This window comes from Rhamphochromis longiceps, linkage group LG5, assembly GCF_057381845.1.
Source record: "Rhamphochromis longiceps isolate RC_006_pf linkage group LG5, R_longiceps_female_GT1.1, whole genome shotgun sequence".
NCBI classification, from domain to species: Eukaryota; Metazoa; Chordata; class Actinopteri; order Cichliformes; family Cichlidae; genus Rhamphochromis; species Rhamphochromis longiceps.
Window position 1 is genome coordinate 38,343,053 of NC_140561.1, and position 22,800 is coordinate 38,365,852.

The 22,800-nt window shown below is 40.6% G+C and overlaps 1 protein-coding gene across 2 annotated transcripts in view; it reads right to left on the reverse strand.

The window, feature by feature from the left end:
• The window catches only part of col2a1b (collagen, type II, alpha 1b), a 48,311-nt gene extending 27,487 nt beyond the window's left edge, over positions 1–20,824 (reverse strand). Inside the window, exons 1-23 of one of the 2 annotated variants that reach the window (XM_085407576.1) lie at positions 20,493–20,824; positions 17,302–17,511; positions 15,792–15,808; positions 14,393–14,425; positions 13,486–13,518; positions 13,189–13,242; positions 12,041–12,142; positions 11,271–11,348; positions 9,270–9,314; positions 7,934–7,987; positions 6,469–6,522; positions 5,604–5,657; positions 5,314–5,367; positions 5,176–5,229; positions 5,035–5,079; positions 4,685–4,738; positions 4,370–4,414; positions 4,116–4,169; positions 1,485–1,583; positions 1,139–1,183; positions 743–841; positions 483–536; positions 148–255 (exon numbers count right to left, since the gene is read on the reverse strand). In XM_085407576.1, coding sequence (XP_085263702.1) covers positions 148–255; positions 483–536; positions 743–841; positions 1,139–1,183; positions 1,485–1,583; positions 4,116–4,169; positions 4,370–4,414; positions 4,685–4,738; positions 5,035–5,079; positions 5,176–5,229; positions 5,314–5,367; positions 5,604–5,657; positions 6,469–6,522; positions 7,934–7,987; positions 9,270–9,314; positions 11,271–11,348; positions 12,041–12,142; positions 13,189–13,242; positions 13,486–13,518; positions 14,393–14,425; positions 15,792–15,808; positions 17,302–17,511; positions 20,493–20,586 — 1,539 coding nt within the window. In that variant the 5' untranslated portion in view covers positions 20,587–20,824. The remainder of the gene's footprint in view (positions 1–147; positions 256–482; positions 537–742; positions 842–1,138; positions 1,184–1,484; positions 1,584–4,115; positions 4,170–4,369; positions 4,415–4,684; positions 4,739–5,034; positions 5,080–5,175; positions 5,230–5,313; positions 5,368–5,603; positions 5,658–6,468; positions 6,523–7,933; positions 7,988–9,269; positions 9,315–11,270; positions 11,349–12,040; positions 12,143–13,188; positions 13,243–13,485; positions 13,519–14,392; positions 14,426–15,791; positions 15,809–17,301; positions 17,512–20,492) is intronic. The other variant, XM_085407577.1, reaches the window with a different exon arrangement.
• Between the last annotated feature and the right edge of the window lie 1,976 nt (positions 20,825–22,800).

Below are 22,800 nucleotides of genomic sequence, written 5' to 3' on the forward strand. Positions count from 1 at the left end.
CATCACAGAGTAAGCAATAACAGTAAGTTAGGTGTAGGAAAACCCTGACACTGTGATATTCTGTGATATATTTAATATTACTTTCCCAAGAGTTCCCGAGCAGCATGTTTTAAAGAACTGGAAAAAGAAAGCATGCTGTGCACTTACTCTCTCTCCAGGGGGTCCCAGTGGTCCAGCAGAACCAGGCTCACCTCTGGGCCCTCTCTTGCCTTCTTCTCCTAGTGGGCCATTTGGTCCCTGAAGACCAGGTGGTCCCTGATGAATAACAGACAAGGTTAGTACAAAACTGGAAAAAAATATGTTGTACTTTTACATATTAAAGTAATACGTTTTGTTAGGTTTGCGTTCCTAAACTATGTGGAAATGTGTACTAGGTCTGTCAGATGACATAGTCTGAAGTGTTTGTACTGTATCAATGAATTCTGTTTTGCTGATGAACCGATCAGGGTATACAGACACAAGTCGAAGGAAACAAAACTCACAATTTCTCCTTTGGGTCCAGCCTCTCCCTTGAACCCTGGGATACCTGGGTCTCCCTAAACAGAGAGACAGAGAGAGAAACAATGCATGAGTTATTATGCTTTTAAGATCTGCTTTAATTATTTGGGATATGAAATGGACAACAAACATCAAGTGGTCAATTAAACTGCAAATACATTCAGATATATAAATAGATTAAAAGTAATATAACTCCAATGAAGGGGGCATCCTGTCTGTTATGAATGATTCACTCAGTACATACAGATGTTCCCTTTGGACCAAGAGGTCCAGTGGCTCCCTGAGGCCCGGGAGGCCCACGAGGTCCAGGGAAACCAGGAGCACCAGCGATGCCAGGAGCACCCTATAAAAAAGAGACAGAGAGAGGTCTGAAGTCAGTCAGCTGACTGATCACTGAATCAGAAGTATTTCATCTCAGCTTTTAAAGCTGGAATAGAAAGCTCAACATCATTCACTGCTTAATCGGTCAGATTCAATAAGAGATCACTGTAAATGTTCTGTATAGGATGCAAATATTATTAGATGCAGTAAAGTAACTCTGAAGTTGCAAGAAAAAAATTACCTGCATGTCTAAATATGAAAACGTTAAGTGAGAAGGTTGCACTTTGAAATACAGAAAAGGTAAAAATGCTAAACTTACAGCAGATCCTTTCGCTCCAGGGATGCCATCAGTACCGGGATTACCCTGCAAAAAAAATAGCCTTTAATCAAATCCTATTAATTTAAAATGTCAGGTGATGTTGATGGAAGGGTTCAGGGGCTCATCTGACAGGATGGTGTGGGTGGGTCTACCAACAGTCTGTCCAAACAATGTTAAACTACAGCAAAAAGCTGCTTTTCCACAGCACAGTTCTCTCTGCTCACTAAAGAGAGTCTGACAAGTTTCTGAGAAAAACATGTAATAAAGAAACTGAGCTGCACTTTTCACAAAAAAAGAAAGTGGTATGAACTGACAGATTTAGATAAAGAGATCTAGCATCACTTACAGAAGCGCCAGAGGGTCCAGAAGATCCAGGAGTACCAGACTCTCCACGAGGTCCCTGAGCACCCTCAGGTCCACGAGCACCAGTAGGTCCGGCTTCTCCCTGATCCACAACACAGAGGACAGATGAGTAATGTGTAAGCAGAGTACACAGAGTAACTGAAAAAGACTTCCAGATGGGGTTTTAATAAACAAATGTAAATAGAATTGAAAAGAAGAGTGATTAAAAAAATAGTTTAATTTAATTGATTTATGTAATAACGTCATATGTCTTTTAATAATAATAATAATAATAATAATAATAATAATAATAATGGATTGCATTTTTACAGCACCTTTCAAGACCCTCGAACCGGCAACCTTCTGATTACAAGACAAACTGCCAACTCTTGAGCCACGATCGCCCTTTTAATATGCATTATGGGATTTATAGGTTTCTTGGTAGTGAAATATAAATACTAGTGCTTGTAATTATAAAAAAATGGTATTGATTTAGGATAAAAGTAGATGCAAAATGATGCTGCAGACGTGGCTCTTTCTTATTGCAAACTTTATTTAAAAAACAGGAAGTAGATTTAAACTCTTTATGAACTTCTTACATTATGAATATCTTCTATTAAAATACTCAGTGCCCATTGCAATGTAGAAGTGCTTAAACCTGATCTTTCTCATCACCAGCAGGGGGCAACATCTCTAGTTACAGAAACAACAAGTCTGATTGTGTGGACATTTATTTTAAAACAGCCCAGAGGATCACTTCTCCTGCTGTATCCTCTCAGTAATCATTTTCCTGAAGAGTTTAAGGGCTCAAATGTTTATTCCAACTCTTACTGAAAACAGCACTGTGTTTATTTAGCAAATTGTGGTTCCATTTATAGCAAAATAGATAAAACAGCAGGGCATCAACTTGGTTGGAGCCAAAGTGTAATTGTTATACACCTACATGGTGACAGTTAAAACGCTGAGCTTGAGCCCTAAAGACAGAACCTGTGCGAAGTCTTGGTGGCTAATGCCATCTTTTATATACAGTTTGTGGGTCGTGGGAGCAGTTTGCCTTCAGAGCGTTCTGCCAGAAGGCTTTCTTCTCATCTTAACTTTTCTCCCGTTGCCATCTTACTTCCCTTGGTATGTCTGTTTTTTTTCTATGTTTAATATATCTCTAATATTCATATTGTTTATTGCTTTTGGAAGCTTTTAATATCTGGCTAGGAGGACTCTTTATCCAACAGCATAAAAGGCCTCGAGGTGACAGTTGTTGTGATTTGGAGCAACAGCATTTAAATAAAATCGAGGAGTAAGGATTAGATGTAGGAGGAGAAGATTTTTCAAGGTTTTGTGCTTCAGTATTAAAAAGCCTAACTCAATATTCTGAGCTCCCACCTCCTGCGGACGAAAGCCAGAGATTTTACCACAGTGGCAGTGTGCAACTTCATGCTGATGCATGAAATGTGTTTGTCATTCTTGCTGCGTTGCAGGCTTTTCACATGCAGTAGTAACTATAACCTCACATAGGTCAAAGGTATGTGCAAAAACATTGATGTTACAGCCTTTTGTAAATGCCAATAATTTACTGTCTCTAAAGATGAAGACAAAATGAGACCTCTGCCAAATTTGTAGTTTTTAAATTTGCTTTTAGTGGGGGAAAAAATCTCAGTATGTTAGAGCCAGTAACTCAGTCGCTGTTGGATAATAGAATTCATCTGCAGCAGGAGCTGAAGAAAAACTGTCCATCTCACATTTGTTTATTTCACAACGATAGTTTCTTTAGTTTTTGCAGTCAAGGTTCATATGTGTATGTTGCTTCTGTCTTATTAGCTTTTTTTGTGCCAGGACTGAAAGGACTTAAATGAGGCAACATCTCATCAACACATTTAAGAAGTTTAGGTTCCTGAAGGCATCGAAGGCATGAAACATAAACATACATAAAGCCATTCAGACTTTTCTGCAGATAAACACAAAACTATACTGTGCGTGTTTTTGAATATAACATGATGAAATTTCCAAACACACCCCTTCCCTCGTTTTGAGCCTAGCTTGCCTTCGCTATTTCAAGGAAACACTCCTGAATTTTCTAAAGAGACGCTCCATTTGCAATTCCTATGAGATTTCTTAAACAATCAAGGGGCTTGAAGAAGAAAGCAAACCACCAGCACAGGTCCCTTGAGCACAGATCTGAGCCTGTTTGCCATGGAGGAGAAATAAATCAGATTCAAACCAGAGACACAAAAGAAGAAAAAAGACAGTAAGGGGAGTGAGAGAGGGAAAATAACACTTTAAACCCCCCCCTCCTCCCCAATTTTCCACACAGATGGAGGTTTAAAGCACTTTTCAGTGCAGCACAGGCATCTCCAATTTCACTGAAGCATTTCATCTTGTCCCCACAAAATCCTCCCTGAGCTGGGTACTGACATTTTCTGAGATAATAACTTTTTTCCTCATATAAAGAAAATCTTCCTAAAACTATATTCACTTTAACTTTATTTTCGTGCAGAAAAATCCTAAATAAGTGATTCAAGTTTTTCTGGCAGTGTTCTGACAGAAAGAAAGAAGGCAAACAGTGCAAAAGAGAATAACCAGCACAAAGGTGAATATGAAGAGGTGCTGAGAGCTTCATTTAGATAAACATGTGACTTACTTTTGCACCGGGCGAGCCAGGGAAGCCTGGAGCTCCGGAAGGTCCAACGGGGCCCTACAGAGAGAAAATAGCCTGTCAGTTTGGCTATTAATCACTGACACATCCAGGTGTGAAAGATCAGATACTATCATATTGTGGAGATGTGCATGTAGAGAAACACAGCTCTGACTTCATGTACAGTATTTCCTACCAGATCTCAATGCAAATGTGGACAAAATAAAAGGAAACTACATGACATCTAAGAGGACACTTACAGGTGGACCAGCAGGACCGGTCAGGCCATCATTTCCACGAGCTCCCTGAATAAAGTGAACAGTGCATTATGAGGACAAGTCAGGAAAAAACACAGCTGGATAAATGATTTCTTATAATCAACAAATAACGCGACACAGTGTTTAAAGGTTAATGCAATTATCGCCATAACTGCCTAAAAGAAGCACCTGATAAATGCTCTAAATTTACTTCTTTACTGCTAAACAAAGAGAAGGGGTGACAATCCAACCATCTGTTATAAATTATATTAAGTTTTGTTTCCAACACCACAGTTTAGAGAGAAACATGGCACCTACAGCAGCTCCACTGGCTCCAGGACGTCCTCTCTCACCAGGCAAACCACGAGGTCCCTGTGAGGGAAAAGAAGAGGAGAAGTTCTCACCATTACCATCATTTACCAAATGTGTGTGTGTATACCTGTTTAGACATCTTTGTGGGGACCAAAAATTGGAATGTTACTATACTTGTGGGGACCAACAGGTTATGGTTAATTTTAGTCTGAGGGTTAGGGTTAGGCATTCATTTTTGATGGTTAGGGTAAATGGCTAGGGAAAGCATTATGTCAATTAAATGTCCTCACGAAGATATAAAAACCTGTGTGTGTGTGTGTGTGTGTGTGTGTGTGTGTAATGCCCACAACTCATACCATTGGTCCCGGAGCGCCGCTCTCTCCAGGAGAACCAGATTCACCCTGAACAGAGGATTTAACTGTTATTATGGTTCAGCAACTTGGGGGATTAAACAAGTGTCAAGCTGTGGGTCTGTCAGAAAAATCACTACATCTCACCTTAGCACCAACAGCTCCAGTCTCTCCCTTTGCACCGTCACGCCCTGGATAACCCTAAAAGACAGAGACGTCAGGTTACATGACATATAAACACCCGCCTGTTTATGCTGGAATTTCTAGGACAACAAACACACTCACTCTGTGCCCCTTGATGCCAGGCAGACCAGGAGTTCCCGGGAATCCACGAGCTCCCTGTGGCATGAAAGGAAAAGATGTAGACCAACATAAACAGAGGGAATCAACATGAAGCTAAGAGTATAAAGGAAATTACTTTCTCCACAAATACAAAGAGTCCAGTTTAGCAAACAAAGAGAACGAGAAATATTAAAATTCTTTCTTAATTTACAGATTTAAATAAGTTTGCATTTAAATGCATTAATAGTTCATCATCTAACTGGAATCAGCACCAGCTGACTGGAGTAACTCACCTGAGGTCCCGAAGGTCCACGCTCACCTGATTTTCCAGGTTTGCCAGCTTCACCCTAAAACAGAAAACAAAGACAGAGACAGTGAAGTGAAAACCAAAGTAAACCTGCATTTGAAGTTGTTATTTTGTGCAATTCTTCCTTACATATAAAAAACGTCTGTGTATTTTTTGTCTACTTGTATGTAGTTGAATAGACTAAAGAGCACCCTAGTGGACACAGCGTGTAATGTCACATTTGCTGCCATCATGTGGCTAAAAGGAGGAATTACTTTTTTTTTTATGTCTGTGGTCCAAATGCTGTTTGAAGATTCTTCTGAAGATTGAATTCACAGCATACTTTGAGCCTCTACTTTGAGAAGGATTTGCGGAACACTTCAGTCAGCTGCAGAGCTGTTACAGCTAAAGGAGTAACAGCTAGTAACACCGCAAAAAACTAACTGAGTCCAAACTTCTATACAAAACAAGGATTTGCTCATATAAAACAGCATCACAGACAACATTCATCTGTTTATGTGGAGAATGCATCAGGACTCAGACTGGAAAGTCCTGCTGCTGAAATCACATGAGTGCACTTTTCTACTCTGAGCACTCACGCACTTTATACAACTAATTCATTCACCCGAGCCCTTTTTCTAAACTGTTTAGTGCTTACTGTCTAACATTCACACTCTGATGAATGCGTCAGAGAGCAACATGGGGTGAGTATCTTGCCCAAGGATATTTGGCATGCAGACTGGTGAAGATTGAACCGCCAACCTTCCGGTTAGTAGCTGACCTGCTCTACCACCTGAGCTACAGCCACCTCACCTTTGCCAACCTGGCGAAGAGGTGAGGCATTTCATTTTAGTTGCAATGGTCACACTTACATCATCTCCAGGTTTTCCAGAAGGTCCAGGGGGGCCACGGGGTCCCATGGGTCCCTGTTAGAAACAGAAAAAATGAGCACAGGTGAGAAACTGTGAGAATCAACAGAGGGCAACATTACACACTTTACGTTTTAATTCATAGGAACTGGTATTCATAGCTGGTGTCTGTTTCCTGACAATCAGCTCTGTTTTCACAGTTTAAGTGCTACACTCACTGATGCAAGCCGCCAATATTGTTTACTTATGCAAAAAAAGATAATGAACGCCTTAATTTAGAAAGGACACCATACTGTGTTAATCTGAAATGGGAATTGCTTTTGCTGATTGTATAAGTTACGTAATAATATTAATAATTATAAATAAAAGTATTCTGTGTCTCAGTAAGAAGGGTTTTGTAGGTCTTTACAGGCTTTCTTTCTCTCCTCCCTGGGTTGTTGTCTCATGACTAAGCAGCTGCACAAAAAGTACAGCTTTGGTGAAGGACATAGAACAGAAGTGCTGATTATTAATCTATCGATGTACTGGCCTCCTCTTTGATCTGTGATTTTCCATGACTGGACTTTACACTTGGCCAACATTTTCACCCCTCTACAACTGTCAAGTTAGTTTCTGGGAGGAAGTTTGATTTTAATCACTCCTAACGATGCACTGGCACATTTTTAAAAGGGAAAGGCATCTCCGAGACGTTCTGTCTGCATATCTAGACTCCACATGAGCAGATTAACACAGCAGTGGGGAGACCTTGCATTGTCTACCTGCTGAGAGAATAGTGCTGGGTACAGGAAGGGGTTGGTGGTGTGGTTTCAGTGAACTTTGGGGGAATGAGGAGAAAAAATTAAAAAACTTAGAGAAGCAAATGTAGGAATAGAAAATAAAAACTGATTGGAAGAGATGCAATCTCCTCTCCAAGATGAGTTTATGGAGATAATGAATTGTAAAAATAAATATGTGAGGAAAGGAATGATTGCAAGGATAATGGAAGAATCAGATTTGACCTTTTTATTCAAAATATGTGTGTAGTAAGGTGGAGACAGATATTAATGTCAATATCTCAAGGTCTATATATTTCATAATTTCCATATTGCCACAGTTGGCAAAACTAACAGACTGTGAAATGCAACACAGGTATGTACAGTAAGCCACAGCCAAACTACCTAAAATAAAAAAAAGTGTTTAAACACACTTATTCTGGACAATTGGACCTCTCTGGGTTTTTATTTTTTTTATTCTTGGGTTGTTCTTGTGCCCATTTTCATACATGTTGTACCAAAATGATTATTTTTTAAAAATTTCAAGCTTTTTTATGGTTGAAATACCCCCTTAAAAATAATCAGTCACAAGAAAGCAGCTCAAGTCAAGCAGCCATGAGAAATAAAAAAAAAAACAAAAAGAAAAAAAGAAATAAGAGCAGAGGCTTAGGGGTTTAGAGGGGACATGCAAAACCTCAGGAGGGTGGGATACTTACTGAATGTCCAGGCTCTCCAGCTTCTCCAGGATTACCTTGGAAACCTTGTGGACCCTGGGATGTGAAAAGAAGAGAGAGTCAAACTGTGAAACATTTTTTATACACTGACAAAGAAGATATTAATAAATGTCTGCTAATCTAACTACATCTTCAAAGAGGTATTGATTAAAGGGAATCTATTATGCCAGTTCCTAGCTGCATAATTTCTTTCTTGGACTCTGCAGGCTTTGTGCCATTGTCAAGCTTTGGTTTGGTCAAGGAGATAGGCCACCTTCTGTCTAAAACAGGCCATTTGAGTCCCTCTCCTTTCAAGTCCACCATCCCTTTAAGCCAGATTTCTTCTGATGAATTGCCCCTTGGACACAAAAGAACAGCAATGACATTTCAGTACTCACAGTTGGAGCTATGAGCCTGAAGTGGCCATTTTTAACTGCCTATCACAGGGAGCTGGAGCCTATATCCTCTTTTATTGTCATCACACAGAGCCAAGGGTGGAGAAACTTGCTGGGATACAGAGAAGTTTGAAATCAGGCTGAATTTTACGCTCATATAGAATACTTGCACATATGCCAACTGCAATATTTGAAATACAAGTATCCTTCGTTGTAATGACGTGTATACGATAGAAGATAATCCACATTTGATCCCTTATGGCATCCGTGTGTCTGTTTTTCTAAATTAAAAGCTTCTAAGATTCAAAAATATACCATAACTTTAGAAAAGGAAGTCCTATCTAAAAGCAGACCAAAGTTGTTTAAGGTGGAATTGCATTTCTGCAAATGGGGGCTTTGGGCGATAAAATGATCAAGTTGAGGCAAGTCAGGTGGCACTGCCTTCAACTCAGCAGCTTCTGGATTCTTTGAGTAAGGGCTGCAGGTGGAGCTGGGTTACAGGCAGGGGTAGAACAAGGCAGGGCATTTGCGTGTGGTGGGGGGTGTAAGGTAAATTGTCAGGTGTTCTATGGTATGTCTGGGTCGTGGCACAGGAAAAAGCCCCGGAGCCTTCAGGGAGATGAAAGTATTCTTTACTTGCCATCTTCCTCCAGAGGAGAGCCGGAGCAGACGCTCGTGGTTGAAGCAGGGCTCAGTATAAACAGTCATTACTTAAAGCCTGTTGTATGCACTTATTCCTGAGGTTTGCACGAGTAGTGGCCATTTTAAGGTCAATATTGTTATTAAATACATTAAAGGAGCAGACAATGTAGCATATGCACATTACACATCACATTACAATTATGAGATTTTGCCATGTGTACCCTGTCTGTGACCAACCACAGGATCCTGTCTACAGGTGTGCCCTGTTTTGTGCTGTTTTTGGGAGTACAGGAGGTACTTACAGGTGATCCAGTTGGCCCAGGTGGTCCTCTAGGTCCCATGGGGCCCTGAGAAGAAGACAAGACAACACACAAGCAGCATGAAGATAATGGCAGATAAATCCACCCGTCCATGTTACACACATTTGAAAATACATAAACACGCAAATTACACAACAGCACAGTTAACTTTTTACAGTTTGCATTACTGGTAAAATTTGTTAAGTGGTCATTTTATCCACGCGAATTCACTGAGAAGCTATAAAAACACATCACCTGCTTTGCCTCAAAGCTACATAATACTCAGCAGCTCTCCTGTCAAAACCATAAATCATTTGAAATTCCTCCCGGGATCAGATTTTCTCTTCACTTCTTTCATCCTTCTACTTTCCTCAGTTAATTTTTCCACTCACTGTGTGTTTCTGTGGTTCAAAGGTCATAAGCTGAAGGGTTGCATTTTTAAGAGAGGAGGCTGAACTCTGCATGGCTTCTTGCATGACTCACTGTTGGTTATAGTGAAAATCTTCATCTTAGATAAGTGAGATTTCAGGCACCGGCTAAGCGGAAGAGTCTTAAACTAAATTGAACTAAATTATCTCCGACTGCTCTGCAACTGCGTCTCGTCGGAGTTGCCAAACTAATTCTGTAACAGTTTTGAGACAAATCCTTGTGCTTTTTTTTTTCAGTTCAAGGGAGTGAGCTGAGAGCTTTCAAGACCCCGAGTTCTTCTTATTAAAAAAAAGTTTGACTTCCGATGACTTTTGACAGCTGCTTGCTTGGATAGAAACATATTCCTTTCAGTAGTGTGGCTCTTATGAAGCCTCATACAAAAATCAGGGCTTGCAGCCAAAGAAAATGTCACAGCCGGGCACAGTGGTCCTCAGAATCAAATGAAAGTCACCTTTTAGTGGGTGTGGGAAGCCCTCACCACACTGGGGAGAAACGTATCAATGGGGCTTTATATCTGCAGAATGTTTGAAAGTGTGTTTGAGGGGCACACATATGTTTGTGTGTGTGCGTGCATTTCAGTAGCAGCATTGTTTAAATAGCTATGTAAGGCCAGGATATGAGCTGGGGTATTTACAGGTATATAAGAGGGTTTTAAGCTTTACTTGTGATTTAACATCAGTCCAGTTTGCTCTTCCACTGCTCTCTCCAACAGCAAGCTGGCATAAGCCAAAGTAAACGTAGACTTCCTTCAATAAGGCTCAGTGTTGTGGTGAGCTCTCAGACAGACATACGGTAGGACAGTCAGTAGGAGTTAAGCCACACACACACACACACACTCTGACGCTAGCTGAGGGGATGTGATCGCCTTCAGTCCCCCTACCCTCAGAGCGTCTCAAACCACTGCTGGGCTGAGAGACAGCCAAGCCTCTCTGTGGCTCTTTAAACCAAAATAGCTCCCAGTATGCTCCTCACTCCATCACGGGCATGCTGCCATGCCAGCAGGAGCGGTTTTTCATGAGCTTGAAATATAATGAAGATCAATGGCTGCTTCCTTGGTTTATAAAATTACCCCTCTGTACTCCATGTGAGGTGTTTATTTTCCATTGTGACCCAGAACTTTGCAGCTTCTTTCCTCCAGCAGCAGGAAAAACGTGCCTTTTATCTCTTGGTTTCATCCATAAACCAACAACAAAGAAGGAAAAGACAAAAAGGGAACACTGAGTGAAGTCTTCATTGTTTCTTCCCATCCCAGACTTTAAATCCTGCTTTGGAAACTACTCTCCTAAAGGAGAATGATGATGTTTCCATCTCACAGTTTTCACGTTTGATGACCAGGTGATGCTTCTCTAGTTCATGGAAAGAAGTTGTTTATGTCCCCCCAGAGCAGTTAAAGAGCAGGATGGGGATGCAGAGCAGATGCGGGCTGATGCAGATCTCTAACCCAGGTCTTCATGTGGATAGACTCAAAGCGCTTTGTTTTTGAAAACTTCATAACTTTAGCCTCATTGCAGATGAAATCAGGCGGTGATAAAAACAACACAGGAGTGGCAGCAGCTCTCATCATCACTTGCTCACCATTGGTCCTTGCATCACACCCATTTGTGCGCCGCCGGCCTTCTCGTCAAAACCACCAGCCATCTGAGCAGCAAAGTTCTGGAGGAGGCAAAACAAAGGACATATTTAGGATTTTTATAATAAACAAAAATGGTTTGTGGTTTATTATGTTTGTGAAATCTCAGGGAAATAAAAGTATAAATCTGGGTAAAGTATTTGACTGGAACAGAGCGAATAGATGACTTAATTTCAACACTTGCAAAGCATGTTCATGTGTCATGCATCACTGCATGATGCTGCATCGTTTTGGCTGGAGAGAGAATCAGCTTTTGACCTTCTTTTTGTCAGTAGTAGAGCTTAGCATGTGAATTCTGATGCAGACAGAGGAGAGACAGAGGGCATGTGAACCGTTCTCACAAAGACTCTCTTTCTTTTTAACTCCACCCCCCCAAAAAGCACTTCTTCCCTTCCCCTTCTTACGTCTATCATACTACCTCCACCACCCTCAGTCACCCTCCTTTCTTTTCTGCTACAAAGAATGAGAGGCATTCGATCTATTCTTTCCCTCTGCATCCCCTCACTGTTGTCTTTCTGCCTCCTCCCAACACCAGCAGTTTCCCACATCTTTTGTACTCTTGGATTCTTTCTTTGCTCCATTTCACCCCTCTCTCTAGTTATTCCAAGCAGCCAAAGTGAACCCATTCTTGGCCTTGAATCAGTATTCAACCTGTCAGCTCCCATGTCTGGAGTGAATGCTAGCCTATCGCCCTTACTAGACATGCGATACTCACTCCACCAAGGCCAGGGGGTCCATTAGGTCCTGGAGGTCCAGGGGGGCCAGGGTTTCCGGGGGTGCCAGGCTCGCCATCTCTGCCACGGGGGCCAGGACCGCCCTTAAATATAAATATAAAATTCAGATGAATTGAAAATCTCGTGTTTCACAAAATGCCCCACAAATCATTTTGTCAAATCTCAAAAAAATCAAATCGAGAAGCATTTGCAACAGATCAGCTCATAAATTCACTCACTAACTTCTTTCCCTCTATTCAAATATTATATGTTTCTATATCTGCAGCTGTGTTGAACTGCATTAATGCTTCTCACAACTGAGAAGACACAATTCAAGTACCAAAACAAATAGGAATATCATCTTATTAAGTAATAATCTTCCCATTTTGTTGCAAACGTAAGAGAGAATAAAACATGTGTAAGAACATGAAAGTGTTACATAACATATTTTAATTTAGCATTCATTAATTCCAACCTGTGGCCAACATTTGAGCTTGTGTGCACTCTGAATAAATGATTACACATTTACTCAGGTGATGATTTTCCTGGCCAAATTGGACTACCTGCATTCCTCTGTGCATGCAGTGACAAATTACCCTGCAAGGGAATCTCAAACAAAGAACCCGAGTACCTAAAAAACCCCCATGATTCTTCACAGTGGTTAGCCAAAGCTCGATCCGTCCTGCGCTTAAATCTGCATAAACAAGACGACTACATGGCATAAACTCCTCGCCTGCGGCCATTAGCACATCCGAGTGATGTTACATTATTGAGATGATCAAAGCCTTGCAAATGTGATGGTGCTGATTTCCCACACTGACTGACTATGGGCCCTCTGAGAGCAGCAGAGGTTTACATTATGAGTCTCCGACAGCCTCACATCTGTTAAACACCCCAAACCTCAGCAGACCACACAGCCTAATGGAAATGACAGATGACTAGTTAGGCTGAGTCGCTCAGTGAAAGGCTACCATTCTGCAAACCTGCAACCTATAACAGATCCCCCAGCCCACTGCCCGAGACCTAAAGCTCCGATTCAATGACACATACTGTACTTCTTAGCTGGGCAGGGTTTGAGTTTCCTTTTTTTAAAAGTAGAAAATCAAGAGTCATTGAATTTTTTTTCTTATATTTTACACGTTACACTGACCTTCTCTCCTTTATCTCCTCTTGGTCCTCGGGGTCCTTGCTCTCCTGGTGGTCCCTGGGTGAACAGGAGATGGTGAAATAACTTCAGGCATAATCTCAAAACTTGTGTGTTGAATAACAGCTGAAGCCTTTTAACTCTACTACTGTTATATCAGATCAGTTTCCATTTCCAGTCACTGCTCTGCCAATTAAATGTAAAACCTATATAATTACTCTAAACACGTTCAGATACTACGCAGTGTCTGTAAAAGTGCTCAAAGGGGAATAATTATGAGAAAATGAGGAAATAGGTGCATACCGTTGGGCCAGATGGTCCTCTTGGTCCTATAACCTGGATAAGACAAGGACAGAAGAAACAAACTGATAAGAATCAGCTGGTCTTGAATAAAACACATTTTTTAATCTCTGGGCCTAAAACAAAACTTGACATTTTCCAGATATAGTTGCACAAGAGAGGTTTTGGGAAAAATGATCTGTCTCCCATCAGAGGAGACTTGTTAACTGCTAATCTCTTCGGGCAAAGCGTTAGAAGAAACATACAATAAACAATGCCTTTGTATTTCCTGCCATGAGCTTGTATTGCCTCAGTGGGGTAAAGCATTTCCAGGTGCAGCACCGCAGCAGCAGCAGCAGCAGCAGGGAGCTCACTTTCTGTCCCTCCTGCGCTCTGCTGGCCTGTGAGGATCTTTATGGGGAATGTATGGAGCCATTATTGTGCTTGGCTGTCTTCTTGATGAGCGGCTTGGCAGAAGCGCTTCCCTTCTCTCTAACACTCTCAGTCTTATATAAACTGGTGGTGTTGGTTGTGTTTTGAGTTCATGCACGAAAACTTTTGATAGTTTCAGCTTAATGTGACATTATGATTTTATAAACAGAGCAACTTAAAACATTTTAAAATAGATGAATTTACTTACGCATTAATACACCAGTTATACTAATAATGGATAAAACAGTGGGGATTTCTGGCCTTCTGCTTGTGTGTGTGATGTATTATCTTTACTGCTGGTTTTACTAGTAGTTCAGTTACCAGTAAAGTACCTGAACACTTCTCCACTGCAGGCTCGCGGCGAGTTTTGAGTGTGTCTTGTGAGTTTAAAAGAAATCTCTGTCACTTCAGGGTTTACGGTTCTAACATAGTTAACAAACAAGCTTTTCCAAATGACAACACAGATATGCTGCATGTTATGAGTGTGGCATCAACTTACATCCGTAATGTCTCCGGGTTCGCCTTTCTGGCCCTGAGATAAGAAAAAGGTAAGAACACAACAGCAAATAAGATCGGCTCTATTAGTAGCTGAGAGTTTGATTATTTTCAAACATCTCTCAGTTCCTGTTTTTTTCTCAACCACACTCTGAAAAACAGCTCATAAGAGCCCATCTGATGAAAGCTTTTGATGGAATTTGCAGTTTTATCGGGAAATTGGTCACAGCAAAATGTTCAAAGTGAGTATCCCCCGCAGCGCCAGTGCACGTGTAAATATTGCACGCAGTGTGAACAGGAAATAGCTATTAAACATCTGCCAAAGCTCATTCATATCAAAGCCTCATCTCAATCCTTAAACTACAAGGCCCTCATGCAGCCCTGATATAAGTCTGCAGTGTTGGGAAGGTTACTTTTAAATGTATTCCACTACAGATTACAGATTACATGCCCCAAAATGTCTTTTGTAACGTATTCCGTTACGTTACTCAATGAGAGTAACGTATTCTGAATACTTTGGATTACTTAATATATCATCATGATTTTTACAACTACATGAATGTACTATTGCGGTGTGATTTATTACTATTACTGAAGGTTACTTGCCATAGCAATACCGACTAGATTTTTAAATCTTAATATAAATGAATAACAGTAGGTGGAAACTAGGTAAGGCTGAACTTTTTGCAGCGATCTCATAGAAAACTATTCCGCGTGTATATAAAACAGGTCCGCGGCTCCGAACCGTAGTAAAGGGACCTCTGGCTAATATGTCAGCTCCCGTTTCTGCTCGGTGACAGCTCGTACTTTCTGACTTTTTCTCTCTCCCTCACTCACAGACACATAACAGGTATGCACTAGTCCATTCTCCCTGCAGCACGGACTACACTGCCCATGAGGCTCCATTCTTTACGGCTATGCCTGTAACACTCTGCCTATTGCCTTCATATTAAATCATTTTTGTGAATAATTTTTTAAAATATTTCTTCACGTCATTATGCGGGCCGCAAGTAGAGGTGACATGGGCCGCGAGATTGAGACTCAGGCATTAGAGCCTCTTAATGCGTGTTTTGTTTGGGTTTCCACCAGCGTGGAAAGCAAAAACAAAGAGAGCAGAGCCTTATGAAACAGGAAAATACCGCCGTCTAATCCATTCATTTCAACAAAGTAACTGTATTCTGAATACCACCTCTTTAAACGGTAATTGTAACGGAATACAGTTACTCATATTTTGTATTTTAAATACATGTATTCAGTTACTCCCCAACACTGTAAGTCTGGGACAGATATGGCTATTATTGCTGGGAGAGGTTGATATTAAACACACGCACACACACACATGCATAACGATTGCATACACAGACAAATACATATGCAGCATTTAAACATGTACAGTGTCTCACCTTAGCACCAGGTATTCCTGTTATGTGTGGAGCAGGAGAGAGGGAGAAAACAGATCATAGTTAGTGAACAAACTATGTTGGCCTTGCAGTACGTCCTGGAAGGAGAAAGGCTATTAATACCGGGAATCAATTTTATGTTCTTGAATTAAACTGCTCCAAAGACCACCTCCAAATCATATTTTCATCACACAAAGAGCCCATCAGGACTGTAAACAAGTGTTGGTTGCATCGCCATCTCGCATTAAGAGCTCAAAGCAAAAGCAAACCAGCTGCAGAGTGAGGGTAAGAGTAGAGAGCAAAGGAGCTGGAGTAGACTGCAAAATGGTATTTCTACTGAAACGTTAAACCTTCTGTGCCGTGGGCAAAGGCAGGAACTCTGTTGATTTCACAGTATTTTAAGCTCATTGTTCCTTCTTTTGCAACTCAAAGAAGTTAAACTATGATGATCAGTAAAGCCAAAGCAGCAGGTTTGGTTAAAAATGAAAAATGTAAATAAGTATTGTTTTAAACACTTTGACACAAGAGTGCATAGGATTCTTAAATATCAATAAAAGCATCAAAATGACATTTTTGTCAAGTTGTAACAGTTTTTTCTGCAACACTCTTGTTGAAGATGACATTTATCTTTAGAATTTTGATATACATACACTAATATGTTAATATATACATATACATGTACATATATCAGGAACTATCAGATCAAATAAAAGTCAGTACAGATCTGACAGATGCATAATGCTGTTTGACACAGTCAGATAGTGGGTAGTCTGAATATATTTCAGTTTTTATTAGCTCTGTTTTTATGTGATTACAAGCTTAAATTCAAAATTCAGCAGTTTTGCCTTCAAAATAAGAATAAGTATATTATAAAGCATTTTAATCCAGAAGCATGCAATGAAAACAGTGACACATGCACTGACACAGTGACTTCACTCAAGCTGACCTTATTTATATTTCCAAATGTGACCCATACAGTTTGTATATCTGCAGCAATGGCATTTTCAAATGTGGTGAATAGATCCTTCTAATAGTCTGAACTCTCAGTACGCAGTCACTGTGTTTTCTTGCCATCAGATCTGCAGAAATCCACAGAGAGGATATAGAGTAGAAATGTGAAGCCGTGTCTGCTTGACTGAGGTATTTCCTTAATGACTCCCACATGTTTTCATGATACTGAGAGAGTATTCAAACAAGATGGGGCCAAGGTGAGCCAGCTATGGAAAAATTACGGCGAGGTAGCGTTTCAGTGAAGTCCTGTCAGATGTGTCACTGTTGTTGTTTATTTCTCATCATTTGTTTGCTTTGGGGTTCGAAAACTGTATTTAAATCAAAGGCTGTCACACAGTAGATGTCCAAATAGAACATTAGAGTGAACATCATGTTAAACAGCAGCTACCTGACCTTTGATTAATACCAAATTTAGGCGATGTGGCGTTTTCTCCCCCAAATAAACAATATGATCCTGAGCAGTAATTTATTTATGTGAGATGTGAGATAAATAAATTACAACCAGAGGTTGGAGGCTGGTCAGCAGCGCAGATGGGGCAACACTCTCCAAATGGGATTTCAGGTTTGGGGCAGTCTTTTAGCTCCTCGCAGACAATTTCATCACACAGGACGGTTCCAGTGTCACACACACAGATGCGACAAGGCTCTGGTTTCCACACATCCTTGTCACTATAACGCTGTCCATCTTGTACACAGCTAAACGCGTCCTCTTCTGTGTGTGAGACCATGGAAAGGGACACACAGAAGAGGTGCGGGTAGGTAGCAGTGGAAGGAAAAAACGAGAGATTATATATCAGATGCGAATAGGAGTCAGTGTCGTGTGTTTCATGACAGACAAAAACAAAACAATGTCATATTCAGCTGTGAAACATATGCTGTGATATAATGCATGCAAAATAACGCCATAAACAGCCTTTCAGTGAATGTTTTTCAACACAAGTGCAGAAAGTTAAATTAAAGTAGGGAGTGTGTAGACTATTTAACACACTATATCAGCACAGTACTCTTAAATAAAAAACATATAATTGTCAGTGACAGTTAATCTGGCAGTCCAAAACCAGACCAGATTTAGTTTATAATAATGTAAAGGGGAACAATTAATTCCTCAAAGAAAGGCATTAAAAACAAAGAAAAATGTCATTGTTCCCTGATTTATTATCATAATTATCTTTGCTAATTTTTCTCTTGTTGACTTATTAATGCCCTGAAGAACGTCTACATAAACCACAACTTCTCTGCTTCAAGTCAAGCTTTTCTTCACTTGACCGAGAAATGCAACCTCTCAAGTAGCCACAAGGTGGCAGTTTAGCCTCGCAGAATTACAGACAAGCAATGCAAGACCTGCAGGAAACCCCCAGTAGCTTTACAGGAGCTGGAGGCCATGTGTAGGAATTCCTCAACAAGTTAAGTACAGGACAATTAGAGCTGGAGACACCCTACTGTACTGCAAAAGAGGCAAAGTTTGCACTGAGTTAATGAAAACGTTTGGATTATTTTCTCAGGCCACATTCTGGTGAAGGGCGCAAGAGAACGTGCTGGAGGCGGTTCACTTCTGAATACAGCTGCTGTATGTGGTATAAATGACGCCACTGGCATCACAGTTTTACAGTAGATCCGGGTAATCAGAAACGTGTTCGTTTTCCAGCCTGGCAGCCAAACACCTGCTTGAAAATAAAAAATGGAGTCACAGAAACTGCGGCCAGGTGACGAAAAGAAAGGCCCCAGGGTGCGCACTGCTGAGAGGTGAGAGGACAAGGAGCAAATACAGTAGCTATATTTACCTTTGAGAGCTGCTTAAGTCTAAGTATCCAAACGGACCTCAGCAGCCATCAATGAGGCCTTTTTGGAAAGAAACAGTGGGCAATTCACAAAGTATTGCCTTGTATAAACACGGGGCACATTTCAATCCCCATCTGGAAACCATAGCTGCATCAGATGCCAGTTCAAACCCACCGGAGAAAAGAAAATGGCCAGCTTTTATGCACATACCTTGCGGTTTTGACATGAACTTCTACAGGCCTGGATGCACCATGAAAGGGCTGCACCTGTCCTTTCATTGGCTGTAATATGAAAGATTCTCCTGTAATGGGGTATTGTAAGATAAGGGGTCCTCTATCTACTGGAGAACTGACAGAGAGCTGGCTTTTCATCACTGGGGATAGTTTGTGAGTCTCCTCTCCCATATGCTGGCAACCATACTGTTTTCCAGGAGAGTAAAACAATGAAAATTGTAAAGTGAATCCAGGTGTACTTTGAGGACATTAGAGTCAAGCGCGTTCTTATTTATTTAGTAACTGTTTAGGTCTCAGCGCTAATTCTACCTATGTCTGATTAACTTTATGGCCTCAAGAACGGTCACTTGGTGGCCTCAAGGTTTAGAGCTCCAGTCCTCTTGCTGTGCTAGGGTCACAATAACACCTCTATACCCCGTCTCCCTAAAAAAAACAAAAAGTGCTAGGAAAGAAGGGCTCGCATTATAACCAGGAATCCAGGAACTGACATCTCTGAGAGGGTAACCTGAGACTTCCAATTGCTTTGGCATGACTATTCCCCTCTATTCTATTCTGGGAAAAAAGGCATCTTTTTTTCTCCAGCTTTCTTGAACTCAACTTGTATATTATTAAGAACACTGCACTTTCTTCACATCAGAATAATAAAGTCCCTGCTTTATATTTTTCCAGTTACCCCTCTTGCACCCTGGCTCTGTCTCTTTCTGGACTGACTGTCACAGCTTATGGGTAATCTTTTAAGCAGATGGAAAGCCTGAAATCATATGGAACATTATTTCTGGCCCCAAATCTGCTGGCATACCTTTACTCTCAGATCTCTCTTGTGGATACTAAAATCAATAATAATGATTAAGAATCCTACTCCAGTTATTAAAAAAATATAAACAGTCTGCAGGAATGAAGGACGATTTGTTCTCAACAGGGTGAGTATCGTGTCAGTAAACTAGTTATTTTGAAATATTTGATGGAGCTTTTAGTTATTAGTTCAGCTTTCTGCCCCAACAAGCCATGATTTGCCTGGATGCCCTCAGAAAGCAAAGGAATGTGAATACTTTTCACCAAAGGCCCTTGAGCCTGACCACCTTTCACTTTTTGCTCATCCCCTCCCCCTCCCCCACTATATTAAGTGAATCTGCAGCTAAAAGGAGAGTCTGCGAAGGCCCTTAAAACACCCACAGGTGTCATGCAGCTCGACTTTGAGAAAGAAGGGGGAAGGTAGCTTTTAAGGCAATGAGCTGAGTTCAAAGTAGGAATCAGAATCACATGATCTTCGGTTTTAACTTAAACTAGGACGAATAAATGCAAAAGTAAATAAGAAATAAAAAAGAAAAGCACGCTCTGAGGGTTTTTTCCCCGTTAACTTCCACCACATCTTCATCAATTCCATTCTCGCGCGCGATGTGACATTCACTTACATCCTACATCTCATAGAAATTAAAACATAAACAGACGGCAGACCGAAGATCCACAGAAATCATCTTTCTGTCATCACATAAATAACCTTTCATGCACAGAAAACATCAAAGATATCAGTGACTTTTCTGTGCGTAAAAGTTCCAAAAACTTCCACACGTCACGTACTGTGCTGAAACATTATTTACAATATGATTATTCGAGTAACTCTTAGTATACTCTTTATACAAGTTGAGTTTTTTCTCATCAGAGAAATAAAACTGTCACTTACGGTCGTCTTCCACCTGACATCTCACAACGGCTAATAGACAAACTTGGCTCGCTACAAGTAGCAGTATAGTCCTGGAATCCATAAAGCTGAACATGTCTAAATATTAGACATGCAGGGCCCTTGAAGGAGAAAAAATGGTGCGAAAGGAGCGGAGGCTTCTCTCGTTATTTGGTGTTTGTGTCCCCAATTACAAAAGCCAGACCATTCGACCTTCACCCTTCCCAAAAAACCGATGGGGGAATCCAGCGGCAGGACCTGGACCTGCAGCACAAACTCAGCACCGACCGCTTCAGGCCAGACGCTGTAGTTTTATGTCCCGGTTACCTTCAATGAATCTTCGTATATTCCCAAATATCAGGCCGGCCCCTTACCCCCTGTCAGGCTGTAATCCGAGCCCAGTTTCCCTCCCATCTGTCTCTTTGGTCCCATTATTGCGCTCCCAGGCCACTCCTTTCCCCACGTGCTGAACTGAACCCAAAAAAAGCCTGAAACTTTTTCTCTCTTATTTTGGTGCCGTCCCCGCTTTCTCACCCTCCGTGTTCATAGAAAGCATAGTAACGATGTCACAACCTGTTCGTCACGCAAACTGACAGCGTTTCTATTTATTTCATCATGTAGGTTCAGTGACATGTGTGCAGTAAACGGAGGCAAAGGCGCATTAAAACCATCCAAAAATCACAATCACGCAACCATACATTAATATTTAAATATTTATGAGGGCAAGACTAAAACAAATAATAATAATAAAGGTTAAAAAAAACTATATTGATGCATATTTTTTTATAATTTATTAGCTACTTCCGTTTAATGGTCTCTCTCTTCATGTAAGTTATTTTACTGTTCCTGTGGTCTTAGTAAAGCTGGTAAACAATGCTTGGTACACCTGTTAACAGACTTTTAATTAGCAAGCTCTTTATTTATGACTTCATACTTCAGCAGTTTTAAGCTACAAGTCAGTGCTGACAGTCATCCAGCATCGTGGAGATTGGAGCTGAAATGTTTTAATCAGTTTTGTTTAGCTCTAGATCCTTAAATTTGAGATCTCACTGCTTTGATGCCACACAGGTATACTTACAGGAAGTGCTGCCTGTGTGATAATTAGGTGCTGTAATGACTCTTATTTCCTTGCCAATCTTCTTGATCCAGCTGTATGATCTTTCAGATCCAAAGTTTCTCAGACTATCTGCACTTTGCTCAGACAGTTTTCTAACTGCAGTGTTTCATCTGCTCTGTAATTTCTGTGTCTCACTGGTTTATTTTGAGAATGAAATAACTGGCTCATTAAACCAGTGTGAAAATATGGGCTATTTAATATCAGCAGATTAAGGTAAATGTGAATTTGTCATTAGAGTAGAATATCTACAATCTTTCATTGGTATTTGACTTCCTGTTGGTCACACAGAAAACATTTCTAACCCTTAATCTGGGCAAGCAAACATCAAAAGACATGCTGCTTATACAGTTTTTTTCACCCCGGTGTGTTACATTCTGAATAGAAATACAGTGACCACCAGCATTGCAAGAACACAGCTTTGTTAAATTGCCAGTTTCACACTCAGACTTGAAAGGACTCCAACTGCAAACCAGTGTTTTACAGTGCATAGCGGAGCATTGTAACACATAAATACTTGAACTCACATAATGCATAGTTGTGCTACGACCAAGCCTAACCAACATTTCACATGCAACTCAGAATCAGCTGATTCTGTTCCGACTAAAAAGAGGAACCTTTATATTAAATTACACGATATTTTAGAATTAGACACCTTTTGTTCTTTTTTTTTTTTTTTTTTTTTTTTTTTTTGGCCTGTCCCGTTTGGCTCTTTTGCATCAGAATTGTTGTCTAAAGGCAAAGAAAGATGCCCAACGGATTTACTTTACCAAATTGACCATCCCAGCCTTGCCGTAATGGTCCATTTGATTCACCTTTTATTGTTTATTTTATTTTCACTTACTGAATACGGGACAGACTTGACTGGGGGAAAGAAGGGGAGAAAGAAAGAGGGAAAGAGAAACAGCTGAGAAGAGGGACGGGGGAGAAGGGCAAAAGACAAAAACCAACAGAACGGGCAGAGAGAAAAAAAAATGCATATATCAATCACCTGGGACTACACCCTTTTTGGCTCCTACCTCAAAGCACACTGTGTTCTGTTGATCTTATGTGCTGCACAATAATGTTTAATATTTAATATTTACTGTCATATTCCCATATATCATTGTGATGCTGTTTATTCTATTACTCTTGTTCTCTTCTGCTTGCTTTCTTTTTTCTTTCTCAGCAGGTGACACCTTTTGTTCTTATTAAAAA